The sequence below is a fragment of the Mustelus asterias genome, chromosome 2, assembly GCF_964213995.1.
Source record: "Mustelus asterias chromosome 2, sMusAst1.hap1.1, whole genome shotgun sequence".
Classification (NCBI taxonomy): Eukaryota; Metazoa; Chordata; class Chondrichthyes; order Carcharhiniformes; family Triakidae; genus Mustelus; species Mustelus asterias.
Window position 1 is genome coordinate 76,301,100 of NC_135802.1, and position 17,248 is coordinate 76,318,347.

Here is a 17,248-nt window from a genome sequence, read left to right on the forward strand (position 1 = left end):
TATGACCTTTTAGCAAAAAAGACCACTTGGATCATTTTGAACATATAACACTTAAGTACGGTCATTCAACTGCAAACACTGATTATGCACACATACATAAAAATGTGCATGGAAATGTGTAAATCAGAAATTATGAATAGTATGGGTCTCAGCATGGGCTATTTTTGGCTTAATTCTCACTCGTCATTGTTCTTTCCCCAATCAGTGCACGTATACTCAAGTCTCGGGACCTCACCCTGCCACTGCGCTGCACTCTTATTACCTTTAAAAAGATACATGACATGGTGATTTGGGCTTCCTTGGACTTTTCAAAATATTAAGAGGTCATGTGCCTGTCACCAGATTCATTCTGTAAAAAAATCAAAACACACTTTATGCCTCCTCAAGTATCTAGCCAGCACAAAAAGTTCTCAAATGAGCAACAACATTTTTTGTTAAAAGAGTTGGATTAAATAATGTATTAAAAGCATTAGGCACTTATATTGCAAATGTGACATTCATTGCTCATCCTTGACTTCCCAGCTGTTACTTATTTCCTTTAATAGAGCAGTGGGAGTATTAGGAGTCATGACTGAGAGGAGGAATGTTGTGTGTTCAGACCCCAGGCGTGGAAACTGTTTGGAAATATTATGTTCAATCAGGAGCTCAGGCATTGTAAAGCTATTTTTAAAAAAAACTTCTTATGGTTTGTGAGTTTTTAAAAAAAGTAAACTAAAGTGGTATTTCTGGACAAATACCTAACAGCAAAGTACATATTATCCTGCGACAGGAACATTCTGCTAGTTATTATGCCACACTGTAGAGTGCTAGTACAAAAAATATATTAAAAATAACTTGTCAGAAGAAGTAAATTTCAGACAATACTAAGATTTTTAAAGAATCTTTTGTTGTATAAGCTGTATCACTCAGATGGTCATTTGTAGTCATGTTGAAACAATGTTTTCATGACTTTATTTGCTCAAGATACATTTGCTGTTTAGTTATTGTGCATTGAGTTTTGATTCTGTTGTATGAATATGCATTATAGCAGGGTGGGATAACAACTATTTAGAATTTTGCCGATTTTTAATGTGGTAAAATCTCCCAAGGTGCTTCTCAAGAATGTTATCGGATAAAATTTGGTAATGGAACATAAAGCAGATGTTAGAATGGGTGACTTAAAGCTCGGCTAAAAGTAAGTTTTAAGGAGAGTCGTAAAGAAGGATAGACTGATTTACAGAGAGAATTTCAGAGCTCAGGACAGAGGTGAATGAACATATGGGCACCATTGACAAAGTGTTGAAAATTGGCAATATGCTGGAAGTCAAAATTGGATGAACATAGAAATCTTGGTGAAGTGTAGGGCTGGAGCATGTTACGTAGGTATGGGTGAGTGAGGTCCTGGAGGGATTTGAAAACAAGGATGAGAATTTTAAGATCGAGGTGATGCTTAACTGGGAGCTAATATAGGTCAGCAAGCACAGGCGTGATGAATAAATGAGACTTGGTGCAGAGTTTCAGAATAGCTCACTGAATCTTTTAGGGGAGAACTTGCATCTGACTATGAAATTTCGTTTTGCATCAAAGATTAATGTGCTATAATATTTTCCCAACTCAAACTTACTGACTCTTACAGAAGTCTTTCTTAAAGGTTTGAACTTTGTGAACAAGTTTTTAGAAGTGATCAATGTAATTGTTCAACACTACTGTATAATGCGGTGACATTTTTATGTTTACCATTATGCTCATCATAATGAGGGATCTCAATGCAATGAAGTTTCAAGGATTTGGATTCGGTGTTGGTGTTGAATGTATCTCTTGTACTCCTGGACAAGAAACTAAAGAAATCTAGAAATGTTATCATCCATCATCCACACACCTTGAAGATTCAAAACATTCTTATCCTGTCTTTTTCAGTTTTATCAATATGGTCACAGGTCATTTGAATGTCTTTTTTTTTCTCATCTTCAAATATGCTCATTATAATAACACCTTCTTGTGGTATTTGTGTATGTATGTATACATCGTCAAACCGGAATAAACTAATTTTCAGTTGGGTACTTTGAACTCCATGTGCCAAATAAGCTAACACAAAATGCCTGACAGCAACGTGTCTTTTGGCTGCTGGATGAGTAGGTTATACACTCCTGGGCATGCTTCTGTCAGAAATTTTTTTGTTTTCCTTTCCCCACAAACTGATTAACAGCCAGACTATCAGGAATATCGAAGATATTATTAGCAGTGCAAATTACTTCTAGCACCTCCACATAGGCAACAAAAGACTCTCAATCATGCATATATTCTCCAAGTGATCCAGAAATATCTATTGATGCAGCCATGTTCAAAGGTCTGTCCACCCATGTATAAAAATAGCTTATCACTAAGACTGAATGTTTAGAACGATTTGTCAGCAAAGAAAACCCACAATTCTTCTAGTGGTTTGCTGGAAGCTTCTTTAACCCAAATTTGTTCGGCTAGGGAATCAATCCCATCACATTGCCAGTGTGTGATTTTTTTTTTGCAGGACAGAAAGGAAATGGCGTACTGCACATGAAGTTCAAAGTACCCAGCTGAAAACTAGTTTATTCCAGTTTGACTATAGAGAATACATGTACAAATGATCATGGGAGCGGGGTTCAGTGAAATGCAAGACCAGTTTATTACAAGTCTTATCCAGTACCCTATGCTCTAAAGCGAAAGTAGAGAACTTGAGACTGAGAACTTTTGCAACCATAGAAATAGCCAACTAGAGTGTGACAGAGCTACACGTAGGTGTTGCAAAATTTGAAGGGGAACATCTATTCATTGTGATAAATGACCATTCAAAGTGGTTGAGGGGTTTTTGATGAACTGGACTCTAGATTGGCAAAATTCTAGGTATTTTGTGTTTGCTGCTAATCGATTCTCAGAGGAAATTGTATTCAACAGAGGACCTCAGTTTTGTTCTGAAGTGTTTTCAAATTTCATAAGAAAGAATGGGATAAAACACACAAGTTCCACGTCACCGACTTTAGATGGAGCAGCAGAGCACACAGTATAAATTGTGAAGTGTGCTCTTGTGGAACAAATGTTAGCTACAAATGTGTCAGATGTCACATACTGGCCAATGTTTTGTTCATTTATCATAACCTCACACCACTCCCAGCAGAATGTTGGTTGAATTGTTCCTTAGAAGACAGCTTAGAATTATGTTTTCATTGCTGAAACCACATTTAATCAGTAGATGATAAATAATCCAAGCAGAAAGAGAGTCATGATTGGGGTAGAGTGAGAGGAAGAGGTCTGAAGTTGAACCAGTAGATTAAGATTAAAGAACATTATCAATATTGATTTGCAGTGGTTACCAGAATGAGTTGTGAAAATGTGATCCTCGCACATGTTTAGTCAAGATATTTGGTAGTGGAAAGCTCAGTCTTGTGTATATATAGATCATGTTTTACCTTCAGACATTAATAAAGAAGAAGGAAGTGGGGAAGAATCAAACTAAGCTGATGAATTGGATAGTGGGATACAAGTAAAGTACCAGTAATTATTGCAACACAAGCTGTGCCTGAAACCAGTTCAGAACCGAGTCAGACAGACATGTCTGATGAAGTGGAAAATTCATTCAGTTGAAGGTCAAAGGCAAAATCAGTTTTTGATGGAGAAAACACAGACTCAAACTAAAACGGGTCAAAGTCCTCTCCAAGTTTTGAAAGTTTGGGTCAAGAAAGGAGGTATCCGCTTAGGAATAGGAAACCAGTGGTTAAGTTGGATTTGTTTTAAAAAAAAGGAAAAAAAGAAATGTATATAAGCAATATGGCATTTATACTTTTAAGTAGCTTTTTCATGAAAGAGGAAGGGGTAGAATAGTGCCATCTTTTGGCCAAAAGTGTATGTATGTATATATAGTCAAACTGAAATAAACTAGTTTTCACTTGGACACTTTGAAGTCCTGATGCTGTACACTGCCTCTTTTCTGTCATGCATAAATATCATACTTATCCACCACCATGCAGCTTCATTGTGTTGAATTTAAGACTTTTTGCAACATTACATTTTTATAATTTATTCTTTGCCAGGATCTTGAAACTGTACAGTACGTTAAACCAACAGTAAAACCAAAATATTTTGAATGCTGGAAATCTGAAATAAAAACAGAAAATACACAGTAAGTTTGATAGGATCTGTCAAAGAGAGAAACAGAGTTCAACAGAACCTGATGAAAAGTCAATGAGGTGAAACACTAACTCTGTTACACTCTCCACAGATGCTGCCTAGCCTATTGAGTATCTCCAACAAATGTTGTTTCTATTTTATTGTCTGACATCCTATGTATTTCCCCCTTTCAATCTACAAGTTTTTATAGCCTTATTTGTGGTGTCACGCAAGCATTTTTTCTTTATTTATCTTGTATTCTGTTCTATTGCAAGCAAGGAGACATACAGTATGAGCCTTTGCCCTACAGATAAATCTGTTGACTAAAAAACATGAATCAAAAGAGAGAAACAGAAGAAAGAAATAGCATACAAAAAGGAAAAGAATCCGGTTCCATCAAACTCTGAACATTCTCATGCTTCCAGCATTGAGCTTCACTCAGAGAGAGAGAGAGAGAAGGTCAGAGGAACTGTAAGAAGCCCGATTCCTAATTGCTTGTTTCAACACTGGGACTGCAGGAGAACTGAATTTATCTGTTGATATATATCCTTTGTTTGATCTATTCTCAATACTGATCTATACTGGAGGAATGCTGCTATTTGTAATGAGTTTCACATGTCAGGATTCCTTGAGAAGTATTTAATTAGTTGACAGGTTATCATGACTTCACCTTCACTGGGGAAGGCATGTTGCTGAGCCTTATAATTATGCAGTATCAATACAATACACAGATCAATAGATGGAATAATTCTTTGAAGCTTGAAAACTAATGCAGCTGGAATGTAACTTCTGAAATATATTTTTCAGTTTACATTTTTAATACCAGCACCCTGAAATAATGTTACCTGGAAGTTTCCAGGTACAATGACCAAAATAATTTGCAAAGAAATTGGGACATGAATCTGAAGGGAAATGAGAATCCAATGTTTTATCATCAGGTTCAGAGCTTTGATTATTGCTCTTGATTTTATCTCATTACTTATTCCATGTTCCTTCAGCTTCATCTGCACCATACACCATCTTTGAACCAAGTCAGGCAAGACAACCTGCCCCCAGGTCTTTGCTAGCACCATTCTTGAAGATTCTCTGGGGAGCTTCGTAAGTGTCAATGTTGTCTCACCTGCAGGTTATATATTTCCTTTCCATTCACCTTATTTTCCAACTGATGGAGCTAATCTTCTTAAGTATATATTAAAGTCCACAAAAGTGGAAGTTTTATTAGAAGATGATAGCTTTGCTAATTCAGTGGAGAGGCATGCTGGTATTCTAGAGTGTGTCTCACCATGATATGATGCAGGTTCACTCTTGTGATTTCTCCATGCACTGAGCTCCTGAACTTCAGTCATACATCTAGAGGATGACAATTAGTTCTGGAGGCTAGCGTATTTTCAAAGCATGAATGGACACAGGTTTGGTAGGACAAAGGTCCTAAATATAATAAACTATCTGAACAAGAGGGAAATATTGCAGCTCAAGTGATTCTGCTGATGGCAATGAATTCAGTGGGCTGGATGGAAACAGTTCTTTTTGTGTCTCAATTTCAATTTACTGAACTGAAATGTTCTCTTTGGCAGATATTCACTTAAAGCCTTAGTGCCTCCTCATCATTATATAATAGCATATGAGTTCTTGTCTTAGAATGATTACTTGACTACTTGCAAAAGGAAAAGGAAACAAAGTATGAAAATATGACAGTAAGGGTCCACTGATGCAAGTTTAACTATTGAATAACTGAGCCGTAATGATCAGAAGACATGGGCTGGAATTCTCTGACCTCACCCACAGCTGGCATTCTCCAGTCTCGCTTCACTCGGATGATCCTTGCGATGAAGGGTCTGAGCTGTAATTACACCAGGCAAACTTAGGCCATACTTTCTGGGAATAAGCAGGCCTATGGGTGACCTGATTAAGCTGTTTAAAGTGTAGTTCTCAAACATTTTTGGTTAGAGGATATGTGATAGTGCATGGAAAGTGTTTAATGATGGTTTAAAATCAAACAGCAATCACTTACAGATATCAGTGTGATTTGTGTGCTTGTATTTCACTGTGGAGTTGATCTTTGGTGAAATATTTGACAATGAGAATTGTAAATCATATATAGAAGCTAACATTTATTGTTTTTGATGGAATTGCAGGATGCGGCCCCAGGAAAAGCCTGTTAAAATCCAATGTAATTAAAAATAGTACTTGATTGCGTCCATCTGGTAAGGCCCTGTAAAACTCTGGAAGATCAGCAGAAGGATTGTCTGAGGCAAAGTTTTGATGCTTTGTGTTTCTTTGAGCGGCAGAGCATCAGTGCAAGAGGTGCAGACCCTGTTAACATTAACCACATCACCCCACACAAGGACTGAAGCCAAAAGGTTCACAGTGCCTTAAACAGCAGCAAATGGTCCTAAGTTACTATGTGCTGGCAAAATAAGGTCCAAATTCTGACCATGGCGTCCTGGGCAGTCACTCACCAAACGGTCTCAGTAAACCGTCTCATATTATTTTGAGGACACTCAGAAAACTCTGACCGCTCAGCAGTCTCTGAAGTTTGAGAATCGCTGCTTTAAAATATTGAAGAGATTTGACAAGGTTGATGCAGAATGGTGCCCCTCTTGTAAGGAATCAGGTGTGGGGATTTAAGTTTAAAATTGAGCAGGTGAAAAGGAATACAGAAAACAATCTTCAACAAAGGGCTGTGAGAATGTAAAGTACACTTTTTTAATAGATGCCCATTTAATTCAATTATTTAAAAGAGGCATAGCAACCTAGGAATAAAGAATATTAAACAATACGGAGAAAGAATGTGATTACAAAAGGTAACAAGGTAAATTTATTGATCCCTAATTCCCAACAAATGCAGCACTGATCAGCAAATTGACTGTGTGTCCTATTTTTAATCTGGGCTCCCTTTTGAGGACAGCCTTTCTTCCATGTTGGTAGAACAGGGTCAATGGATTTATCTGTAAGAGCTGTCTTGGCTAACAAAATGATGCGGCAGGAATGATAGGCTCATTCCTGTCCCTATCTTTCTATGTTCAATGAATGCCTACAGTTGTCTATATGCTGTTCTTTTTTCTGAATTCTTATCCCTTCTTGTCAGGATAATGTATGAATCAGTGCTACAAATAAGACATATTTCTGTTTTGCCATCTTGAAATGACACCTCCTCCGCCGCCTTCTCCACTGCTGTGTGCAAAAGCTGACATGGATTTGTGAGGGTGTTCATACTTAAAATTTCTCAAAACTTATTAGACTGCATTTTAAGGTAATTTTAGTCAGCTATGTCAAGCATTTTATAAAAATGGTCCCTATGTTTTTTTTCATTAATGAGGAATTTTTTTCTTTAAGTGGCAGCTTGGACATTTTGTGTGGAATTATAAGTAATTGTGTAGAGAGAGTGCAGAAAAGATTTCTGAGAATGGCTCCAGGGATGAGGAACTAGATTGATTGGAGAAGCTGAAGCTGTTTTCCTCGACAAAGAGAAGACTGAGAGAAGATTTGACAGAAGTGTTCAAAATCATGAGGGGTCTGGTTCTAGTAGATTGTGAGAAACTGCTCCCATTAGTGGAGAACTAGAGGACAATGATTTAAGATCAAAGAAGCAGTGGCAGCACAAGGAATAGTTTTTCCAGACCACGAACTGGAATTTTTAAAATTCATTCACAGGATGTGGACTTTGCTGGCTGTTCCAGCATTTATTGCCCATTCCCAATTGGCCTCGAGAGGACAGTTTGAGAGTCATGTGCAGGGCAGAACAGGTAATAATGGCAGATTTCCTTCCCTAAAAGGCATAAGTGATGGGTTTTTATGACAATGGTTTCGTGGTCATCATTAGATTTTTAATTCCAGATTTTTATTGAACTCAAATTTCACCATCCACCATGGTGGGATTCCAATCCAGGTCCCCAGATCTTGTCCTGGGTCTGTGGATTACTAGACTCGTGACAATACCAGTCTGCCATCGCCTCTCCATTGCATGAGAGTATGATTGAGATAGATTCAATCAGGGCCATCAAATGAGAAATGATCAATTATCTGAAGAGAAAAGAAAATTACAGGGCCCAGGGAAATGGGACTAGCTGAGTTGTTCTGGCAGAGAACTGGAACAGACATGACAGATAGAATGGTTAACAGTATAGGAGAGCATTCAATGATTCTATGAAATTATGCTCTGGAATTTGATCATCTGAACCACATGATGTTACTAATAGGAACTCTATAAATTAAAACCTTGTTCCCCGAGTACCTCTCACCAGATTTTACCACAAGAAAGAGGCCAAAGGCACTTAAGTACATCCAGATATTTGATTTGATAATATACACAATCGCAGAGGAGTTTTAATTCATTTCGCCTTGACCAACCAAACAATGACTAGATTTTTACTTTGCCAAAGTGGAAGTGTAAAGCTAGCATGAAAGGTTTTGCTGAAGTCATTGTGAGAAAATACGAGAAAGGAAATATTATTTCAGTAATGGTGATTTTGACATTGGAATTCTTATCTCAACTTAAGACCCCTATCCTGGAGCTTATAGATGATACAAAATACTGCATGGATGCTTAATGACAATCTGTCTTTGAAAGAATTCAAGGCTTTCTTTACTTTTTATTTATTGTCCTTGGAGGCAGGGAAAGCAGATGTGTTCATGGACTCGAGCCATTGTTGGTATGGCTCTTTGTCTTGGCCAGTGGTGGATGATAATCACTGGAGCAAACATAAATCCATCAAATTTTCACTCCACAACATGCATTCTTCACCCATGTAACAGTTCATGAAATGGTACAGCACCGAAGGAGGACATTTGGTGTGTTGTGTCTGTGCTGGCTCTCTGCAAGAACAACTCAGCTAGTTCCCCTTCCCTCCCTTTCCCCACAATCCTACAATTTTTTTCTTCAGATAATTATCCAATTTCCTTTTGAAAGCCATGTTTGAACTTGCCTCCACCATACTGTCATAAAAACAAAGTCACCACAGTCCCAGATGACCATAGGCTGCTCTCCCCTTTTGAGGGGGAGAGCTGACTGCTGGTGATTTAACCTGAGGGTCACCGCACCTCAGGCGAGGGGCAAGGTTCATGAATAACCTCAGCCAGTACGGGAATTGAACCTGCGCTGTTGGCGTTGCTCTGCATCACAAACCAGCCTTCCAGCCAACTGGACCAACCCCTTTTTAGAATTGTGGGGCAGAATTTTACAGCCCTGTCGTGGCGGGACAGGACCGGAAAATGTGGCATTGCCTTTGGCAGGACCAATAAGTCCTGCCAGTGAGAGGGGCGATAAATACCACCTGGGCTCTTTATTTTATATTGTCTCTCTTTGTTCTTCCTGCCAGTGGCCTGTGGGCGACTTAGTCACATTCTCCCTACTGAGAGTATGTGTGAAGCAGGCACAAGAGTCAGACTTGGCTCTAGCTCAATCGTGAAGTGCTTTGCTGCATGAACTATGAGGCCACCTACCATCTGTTTGTAATTAACCTCTACATTTCTGGCATGGGTGGGGTAAAAATCAGTCAAGCTTTCCACTTCCATTCTGAATTGTTTTCCACTGTTTCTAGTTATTGGCTGGGAATACAAGTAGAAGCAGTTTAAAAAAGCCCCTGTGGTTGAATTGCTCCTGAGCCCTCTTTGTTCACCGTTAGGTGAAGAATGACAGTTTGAGGCAAGGTACTGGAAAATCATTGTCACTTATGGAATTGCACCCACAAGATGATGAGAGGAAACTGGTGGTCAAGAGAAAGAAGGCCGTGGATGGTTCTTATCGCTGAACCAATCACTGTGCTGTGTGTAGATAAATATAGATTGTATGATTCACACCAAAATGTTGAGCTGTAATGAAACAAGGTAACCTTGTCTGCTTTAAAATTTTGATGACTTTCACGTAGCAAGACTTTAGCAGGCATACTCAAAGCGAGGGGAATTTCTAATGGAAGTTATATCAGTTCCAAAAGGACCAAAATTCAGGTCGGAAGTATCACAATTGAGAATACAAAGAAGCTTCATATCCAAGAACCCAAAGCTTACTTAAAAAGAAAATAATGCAATCAAAACTTCTGAGATATTTTATTTCCTTATCTAAAATAAACCCTCAATAATTATGTCTACGTTGCAATATCAGTTTTTTGTTGGAATTGCTGAATTGAGATTCAATATTGAAATTAATTTGGAGACAAATATATACAATAATATGATTACAGTTGGATTGGATTTTGAATGACCCATGTCTGTCACGGAGAGCACTATAAGTAGCTCAGCAGACAGATCTCGTTGAGAAAGATGGGATTTATTGAGCAGGTTTGATGTGCAGATTACAGCTCTTTATCCCTTATGACATTCTGGCTGATTCTCTGAGGGTCAAACCAAGTCTCTGGAACACACAAAGACAAGGAAAGACCAGACTCATAAACATGGCAATTTGGGACAGGAGGTGTGTGTGGATTCTTGGTGTTTACTTTCTGTTTGTTCTGAGAGCCTCAGGAGAACGGCAAAACATTCCAATCCTGGGGCTTTTGCCTGTGAATCAGACTTCAAGATCCACTAACATCACAGCAGCAATTCTACCTGCTATTAATTTAGCTTTGGTCTCTGTAAATAAACATCCATTTATACTTGTGGACTATAATCTCCACTTGGTGATAAAAGACACTCAAGTAACATTTCTTTAAGCTATGTTGTGATGTGGCTGTGACCTGTGTTTAATATGCACTCGTGTTGTAAAGCTATGTTTAACATTGATAAAACTTGCAGTGTTCAGCAGTATTTATGCAGCTTCTCTGCTAATTATCTATGGAAATCCACTTTTCCCAATCCGACACCCACGTATAATAATTTTTTTGAAAGATCCAATATATGAAACCTAATTTTTATTTCATTTAACTATGACATTGGAACATGTTTTATAGAAGAAATTGACAGAAGGTTAAAGAGCTGTTAATTCACTAACTGTTACACACTGAACAAATTTGTTCTTCCCAGTTATCTGCATATTAGATTAAATCAGTGCTTTAAAATCTTTGTGTGTGAGGAATTTAGTACAGGTACTGTATTGATCCATTCCTGGAGACCCTTTGTTCAAACATTGTATAGCTACTCAAAGGGAAAAATATTGCCACTTTTGAAAACAAGCAACAAAACTAATACAGAAAAATATAGAAATCTGATGTCCTCAAGGACTTTGAGCTCTCCTTCATGAAGCAACAAGATTTCCATTTGAAAATCTGTTGGTTAAACTATACTACTGCTCAATAGTTGGTCATAGCAGAATACATATGAGGGAGATTGAAGATCTTCATTGTATAGAGTGCAGCCTATGGACATTGAACAATATAACAGTAAATTGTCTGCATGTCTCATGTGAATGCCCTCTCCAATGCTCCCTCTCTTTATTATCTATTGCACCACGTGGCACCTTCCAGATTGCTGCCCAGCCAAGCTCGCACCGTTTAGAGGTAACATTGCCCTCTCCTTCCTCAGCATCCCTGTAAGTTGAAGGTGTGGTTGGATATTGGGAAGTTTTCAAGCATACAGCCTTTGCATTGAATGCCGCCTTACGAGGTAGAGATAGAGGACCAAATATTGTTTGTCTGGATTTAAACCATACTAAGATTAAATAAAGATCACTGGACACAAGAGCATACGAAATAGCAGCTGAACTAGGCCATTTGGTTTTTGTAGCCTACTTCACCATTCGGGCACCCTAAGGGTGCAAGATGGGGGCTGGATGAGTGGACGGAGAGGCACAAAGTGGGGATGGGTACACCTGATGACCATAGAATGTAGCCCCCCCTTCCTACATTTTCACCTCCGTGGGCATTCCCACTCTTGCCTGCCTGTCCATGCCAATCGCATTATATGGGCAGTGTAATATTCCAGTCTATTAATTTGTTAACGAGCTCAATTGACCATTAATGATTTTTTAAGAGGCAGGCGAGTTTCTTATTTTGGCACTCACCACCTACTGTATTATGGAAACCGACGGGTTGACGTTGGGTTGTAACCACACAGGTGAGCCGGAGTGCAGCAGTCCCGAATCATAAAAGTAAATTCCTGGCCATGGACTTCTAAAAGACATTTCGAAAGTGTGTAATGTTAAAGTCTAGGGAATAAAATGGGCAGTGCCAGCATGACTGTGAAGTTGGTTAAGTGACAGGAAACAGAGTAGAGAGGAAGGCATATAGTGGGGTTCTGTAAGGGTCGGAGCTAGGACCATTGCTTTTCTTGATGTATATTGTTACGATATTGGTAGAGACCAATAACTTGTTATTTAAAAAATGAACTCTCAGATATTTGCAAATAGGAATTACATCTCACAATTTCACATTTAAGCAAATACTAATGTAATTCTATAATTCATAAACACATTTTAAACCCAAATGCTCAGCAGAACAATTCCCATTTTACTTTTATTTCAACCCAAGAGCTCCCCGGTAACTTAAAGGGTCTTGAGGGTTCCTTCATTTCTACTGGGACCAAACCAAGGTCCGTCATAGCTTTCAGGAATGCAGTTTGATTCTCCTCCATGTTCCCACTATTCCCTGAGGCATGGAATTTCTTTGGGTCCTTCCACTTGCACCTAACTACTCTCCAACTTCCCTCAAGCACCTCACGATTGTGGACTCCCTAGTTCAAGAATCAGCCTCACTGCATTCTTGCTTAGTGACTCCATGTGAAAAAATACCCTTGGTTTCCATAGCCCGCCTACTCATGGTCCACAGCTGTTTACAGCTCCTGACCCAATCTTCAGCTGACTATCTCTTTCTGTGAGAAATCACATTGATAGTCCCAAAACAAAAAGAATCTTTCCTGCAATCTTTCCCCATGGTATCATGGTACCCATGGAATATCCCAGATAGTGGCTGGAATTTTACGACTCCGCCCGCCACGGGAATTGTAGCGGGTGGGGGGGTAGACAATGGGAAGGTCCATTGACCTTGGGCAGGATTTTACAGTTTTGGGACGAGCGAAGCCATAAAATCCCACCCAGTGTTTTTAGCTAATTAACTTTACCTTCAAAACAACCCTTTGATTCCAGGAACCACTTAAGTACTTTAGGGAGACAGCCATTGTTATCTCCACCAGGACTTAGAAAGCGGTCTCCCATTGTTTTGGGTTTTCCAACTCTTATTTTATAAAATAAAAGTAGGCCACCCTTTGAATTGCCATGAGTTTATTTGCCAGCATTGCAGTGGGGCATTTTAATTTCTTGCATTTTAAAATTTCAATTCCCAAACTGAAAGTTAGATTCATAAAACATCTGAATCATGAAATTACCTATTCAGAACAATGTTAATGGCCTGGTCTAACACGTACAGGGCACAATTTCAAAATCTGCAGCTGACACAAAACTTGGAACTATTGTGAACTGTGAAGAGGATAATGATAAGAGAAATACGTTATCGAGTACAGAGTCTGTTTAAATGATTCCAAGCAGGAGGAGAAAGATGAGGAAATGGTAGGTTATGCGAGCAGTGCACCATCAATGGTGCTCCTTGCTACCTCCTGATGATTACAGGATTCCCTTAGATCCCACCAGCGTATCCATCTAAAAACCTCATGCAAAAATCACTTTCGCCATTGCACCACCTGCCATCATGTCATGAACAGAAGGCAAACAATGAAACTTTCCCTCCACACCACTTCAGTGTCCTATGTCAATTCACATCTTCCCATTCAACATCACTCAACTGAAAAGGCCTCTTTCCAAACTGAAACCAAGAATAAGTAACGCTGAAAAATGGTGCAAAAAATAATATTCATGTGTGTCAAATCAAAAACTGAAATTTAACAATGCTATATAACAATGAGCAGTTCATCTATGTGCATAACAATGGGCAACATACGAACATACAAAATAGGAGCAGAGGCAAGCCCCTTGCAACTGCTCTGCCATTCAGTAGGATTATGAATGATCTGTTTGTGTTTTGAGTTCCACATTCCCATCAAGCCCTGATAATCTTTGATCCTCTTGCCTAACAAGAATCTTTCTATCTCTACCTTATAAATATTCAATGGTCCCGCTTACACCACCTTCTGAGGCAGAGAGTTCCAAAGTTTCACAACTCTCTTAGAGAAAAAAAATCTTCTCATCTCTGTTCTAAAAGGGCAACCGCTTGTTTTAAAACAGGGCCTCCTAGTTCTGGACTCGCTTACAAGAGGAAACATCCTTTCCATGTACACCTTATCAAAACCATTCAGAATCTCATATGCATCAATCAAGTCACACCTTACTCTTCTACACTCTAGTGGAAACAAGACCAATCTGTCTCTGCTTTCCTGTGAAGACAACCCACTCATTCTGGGTACTAATCTCGTAAAGCTTCTCTGAACCACCTCCAATTTACATCCATCCTTAAATAAGGAGATCAAAACTGCACACACTATTCAAGATGCGGTCTTCCAATGCCCGGTATACCAGAAGCATAACATCCAACTTTCACATTCAATTCCTCATAAAAAAGGATAGCCTATCACCAGCCTTCTTAATTACTTGCTTACCTGCATACTAACTTTTTGTGACTCAGGCATTAGAACACCTAGATCCCTCTGTGTCTCGGAATTTTAACTGATGCTTTCTTACTATCTTTGTGTCATCTGAAAGTTTAGTTATTGTGTCTTTGCTCCTATCATCTAAGTCATTGATGTAAATTGTAAAAAGTTGATGCCCCAGCACAGACCCCTGTGGAATCCCACTTGGCACATCTTGCCAATCCCTGTTACATGCCAGCCTGTCTTCTAGTTTAAGTTATAAGTTTTATTTATTTGTATCACAAGTAGACTTATATTAACACTGCAAGGAAGTTACTGTGAAAATACCCTAGTCGCCTGTTCAGGTTCACTGAGGGAGAATTTAGCATGGCCAATGCACCTAACCAGACTGTGGGAGGAAACCGGAGCACCCGGAGGAAACGCATAGACAGTGACCCAAGCCGGGAATCGAACCCGGGTCCCTGGCACTGTGAGGCAGCAGTGCTAGGCACTGAGGCAGCAGTGCTAACCACTGTGCCACCGTGCCACCTCTATCCGTGCTAATATTTTACCCCTTAAACCCATGAACTTTTATTTTCCACATTAATCTTTGATGTGGCACCTTATCGAATGCCTTCTGGAAATCCAAGTATGGTATGTCTAGAGACTCCCAATTATTCACAGCACATGTTATTCCTTCAAAGAACTCTCCGAAATTGGTTAAACCTGATTTCCCTTTCACAAAACCATATCTTTCTGATTACCATGAGTTTTTCTGTGTGCCCAGCTCTAACTTCTTTAATGATCGACTCTAACACCTTCGCCATGACAGACATCAGGCCAACTGGCATACAGTTTCCCATTTTCCTTCTTGAATAGAAGGGTTACATTTGATACTTTTCAGTCTGATGAAACCTTTCCAGAATCTAATCAATTTTGTAAAATTAACACCAACACATCTACTCCCACCCCAGCAACCTCTTTTAAGGTTCCAGGATGAAGTCCATCCAGAATTAAAGACTTGTCAGCCTGCAGCTGCATCAGTTTTCTCAGTACAGCTTCCCTCATGATTGTAATTTCACCAAGTTCCTCTCTCCCTTACTGGAATGTTTTTGTCTCCTCTATAGTGAAGACAGAAGCAAAATATTTGTTCATTTCATCTGACATTTCCTCATTATCTACTATTAACTCATCATTGTCACTTTCTAGAGGACCAACACTCTTTTCACTTGCTCTTTTCCTGTTTAAATACCTGTAGAAGCTCTTGTCATCCATTTCTACATTTCTAGCCATCTTCCCCTCATACTCTAATTTCTTTCTCCTGATTAACATTTTAGTCATTCTCTGCCATTCTTTATATTCTGATCAGTCATCTGGCCTGCCACTCTTCCTTGTGCAGTTATGTGTTTTTTTTCTTAAGTTCGATGCTTTCTCTTCTTAGTTAATCACAGATGGTGGGTCCTCCCTTTAGAATTTTTCTTTATAGTAGGAACATACTTATTCTTAATATTCTGAAATATCCACTTAAATGTCTGCCACTGCTAATTGATTTATCTCTTAGCCTAGTATCCCAGTTCACTTCAGCTCACTCAGCTTTCATGCCCTTAAGAAAGTTTAAAATATTAGTCGTAGATCCACTCTTCTCCCATTCAAACTGGCTGTAAAATTTAATCATATTGTGTTCGCTGTGACTCAGGGTATCTTTAAGCCCAAGTCATTAAATAATTTCGTCATATTGCACAATACCAAGACTAATATAACTTACTCTCTGGTTCCAGAACATGGTGCTCTAAGAAACTATCTCAAAAGCATTTTATGAATTCTGCACCCAGACAACTAATACCAATTTGATTAAAGACACCCATGATTTTGTAACATTTGGCTTTTATTGTTAGTGCATTCTTAGGTATTTTTCACTCTGTCCCTTCCTGTCATTCTCTGACCTACATTTCCCGTATTACTATTTTCCTTCCTTAGCTGGTCTCTACTCTTTGCCATGCCATGTTTTTTCACATTTGACCCCTTGCCCCACTATTTCATTTAAAACCCTTTCTACTTCTCTAGTTATATGGTTTGCTAGAACACTAGTCCCAGCACTGTTCATGTGTAGATCATCCCAATGGTACATAAGAACATAAGAACATAAGAAATAGGAGCAGGAGTAGGCCATCTAGCCCCTCGAGCCTGCCCCACCATTCAATAAGATCATGGCTGATCTGAAATGGATCAGTTCCACTTACCCGCCTGATCCCTATAACCCCTAATTCCCTTACCGATCAGGAATCCATCTATCCGTGATTTAAATATATTCAACGAGGTAGCCTCCACCACTTCAGTGGGCAGAGAATTCCAGAGATTCACCACCCTCTGAGAGAAGAAGTTCCTCCTCAACTCTGTCCTAAACTGACCCCCCTTTATTTTGAGGCTGTGCCCTCTAGTTCTAGCTTCCTTTCTAAGTGGAAAGAATCTTTCCACCCCTACCCTATCCAGCCCCTTCATTATCTTATAGGTCTCTATAAGATCCCCCCTCAGCCTTCTAAATTCCAACGAGTACAAACCCAATCTGTTCAGTCTCTCCTCATAATCAACACCCCTCATCTCTGGTATCAACCTGGTGAACCTTCTCTGCACTCCCTCCAAGGCCAATATATCCTTCCGCAAATAAGGGGACCAATACTGCACATAG

The 17,248-nt window shown here is 39.2% G+C and overlaps 1 protein-coding gene across 1 annotated transcript in view; it reads left to right on the forward strand.

Moving 5' to 3' along the window:
* gabbr2 (gamma-aminobutyric acid (GABA) B receptor, 2) overlaps positions 1-17,248 on the forward strand; it is an 895,535-nt gene that overhangs the window by 23,475 nt on the left and 854,812 nt on the right. The window contains 1 exon segment of the mRNA XM_078200470.1: positions 3,286-3,342. Within this exon segment, the coding sequence (XP_078056596.1) occupies positions 3,286-3,342 (57 nt within the window).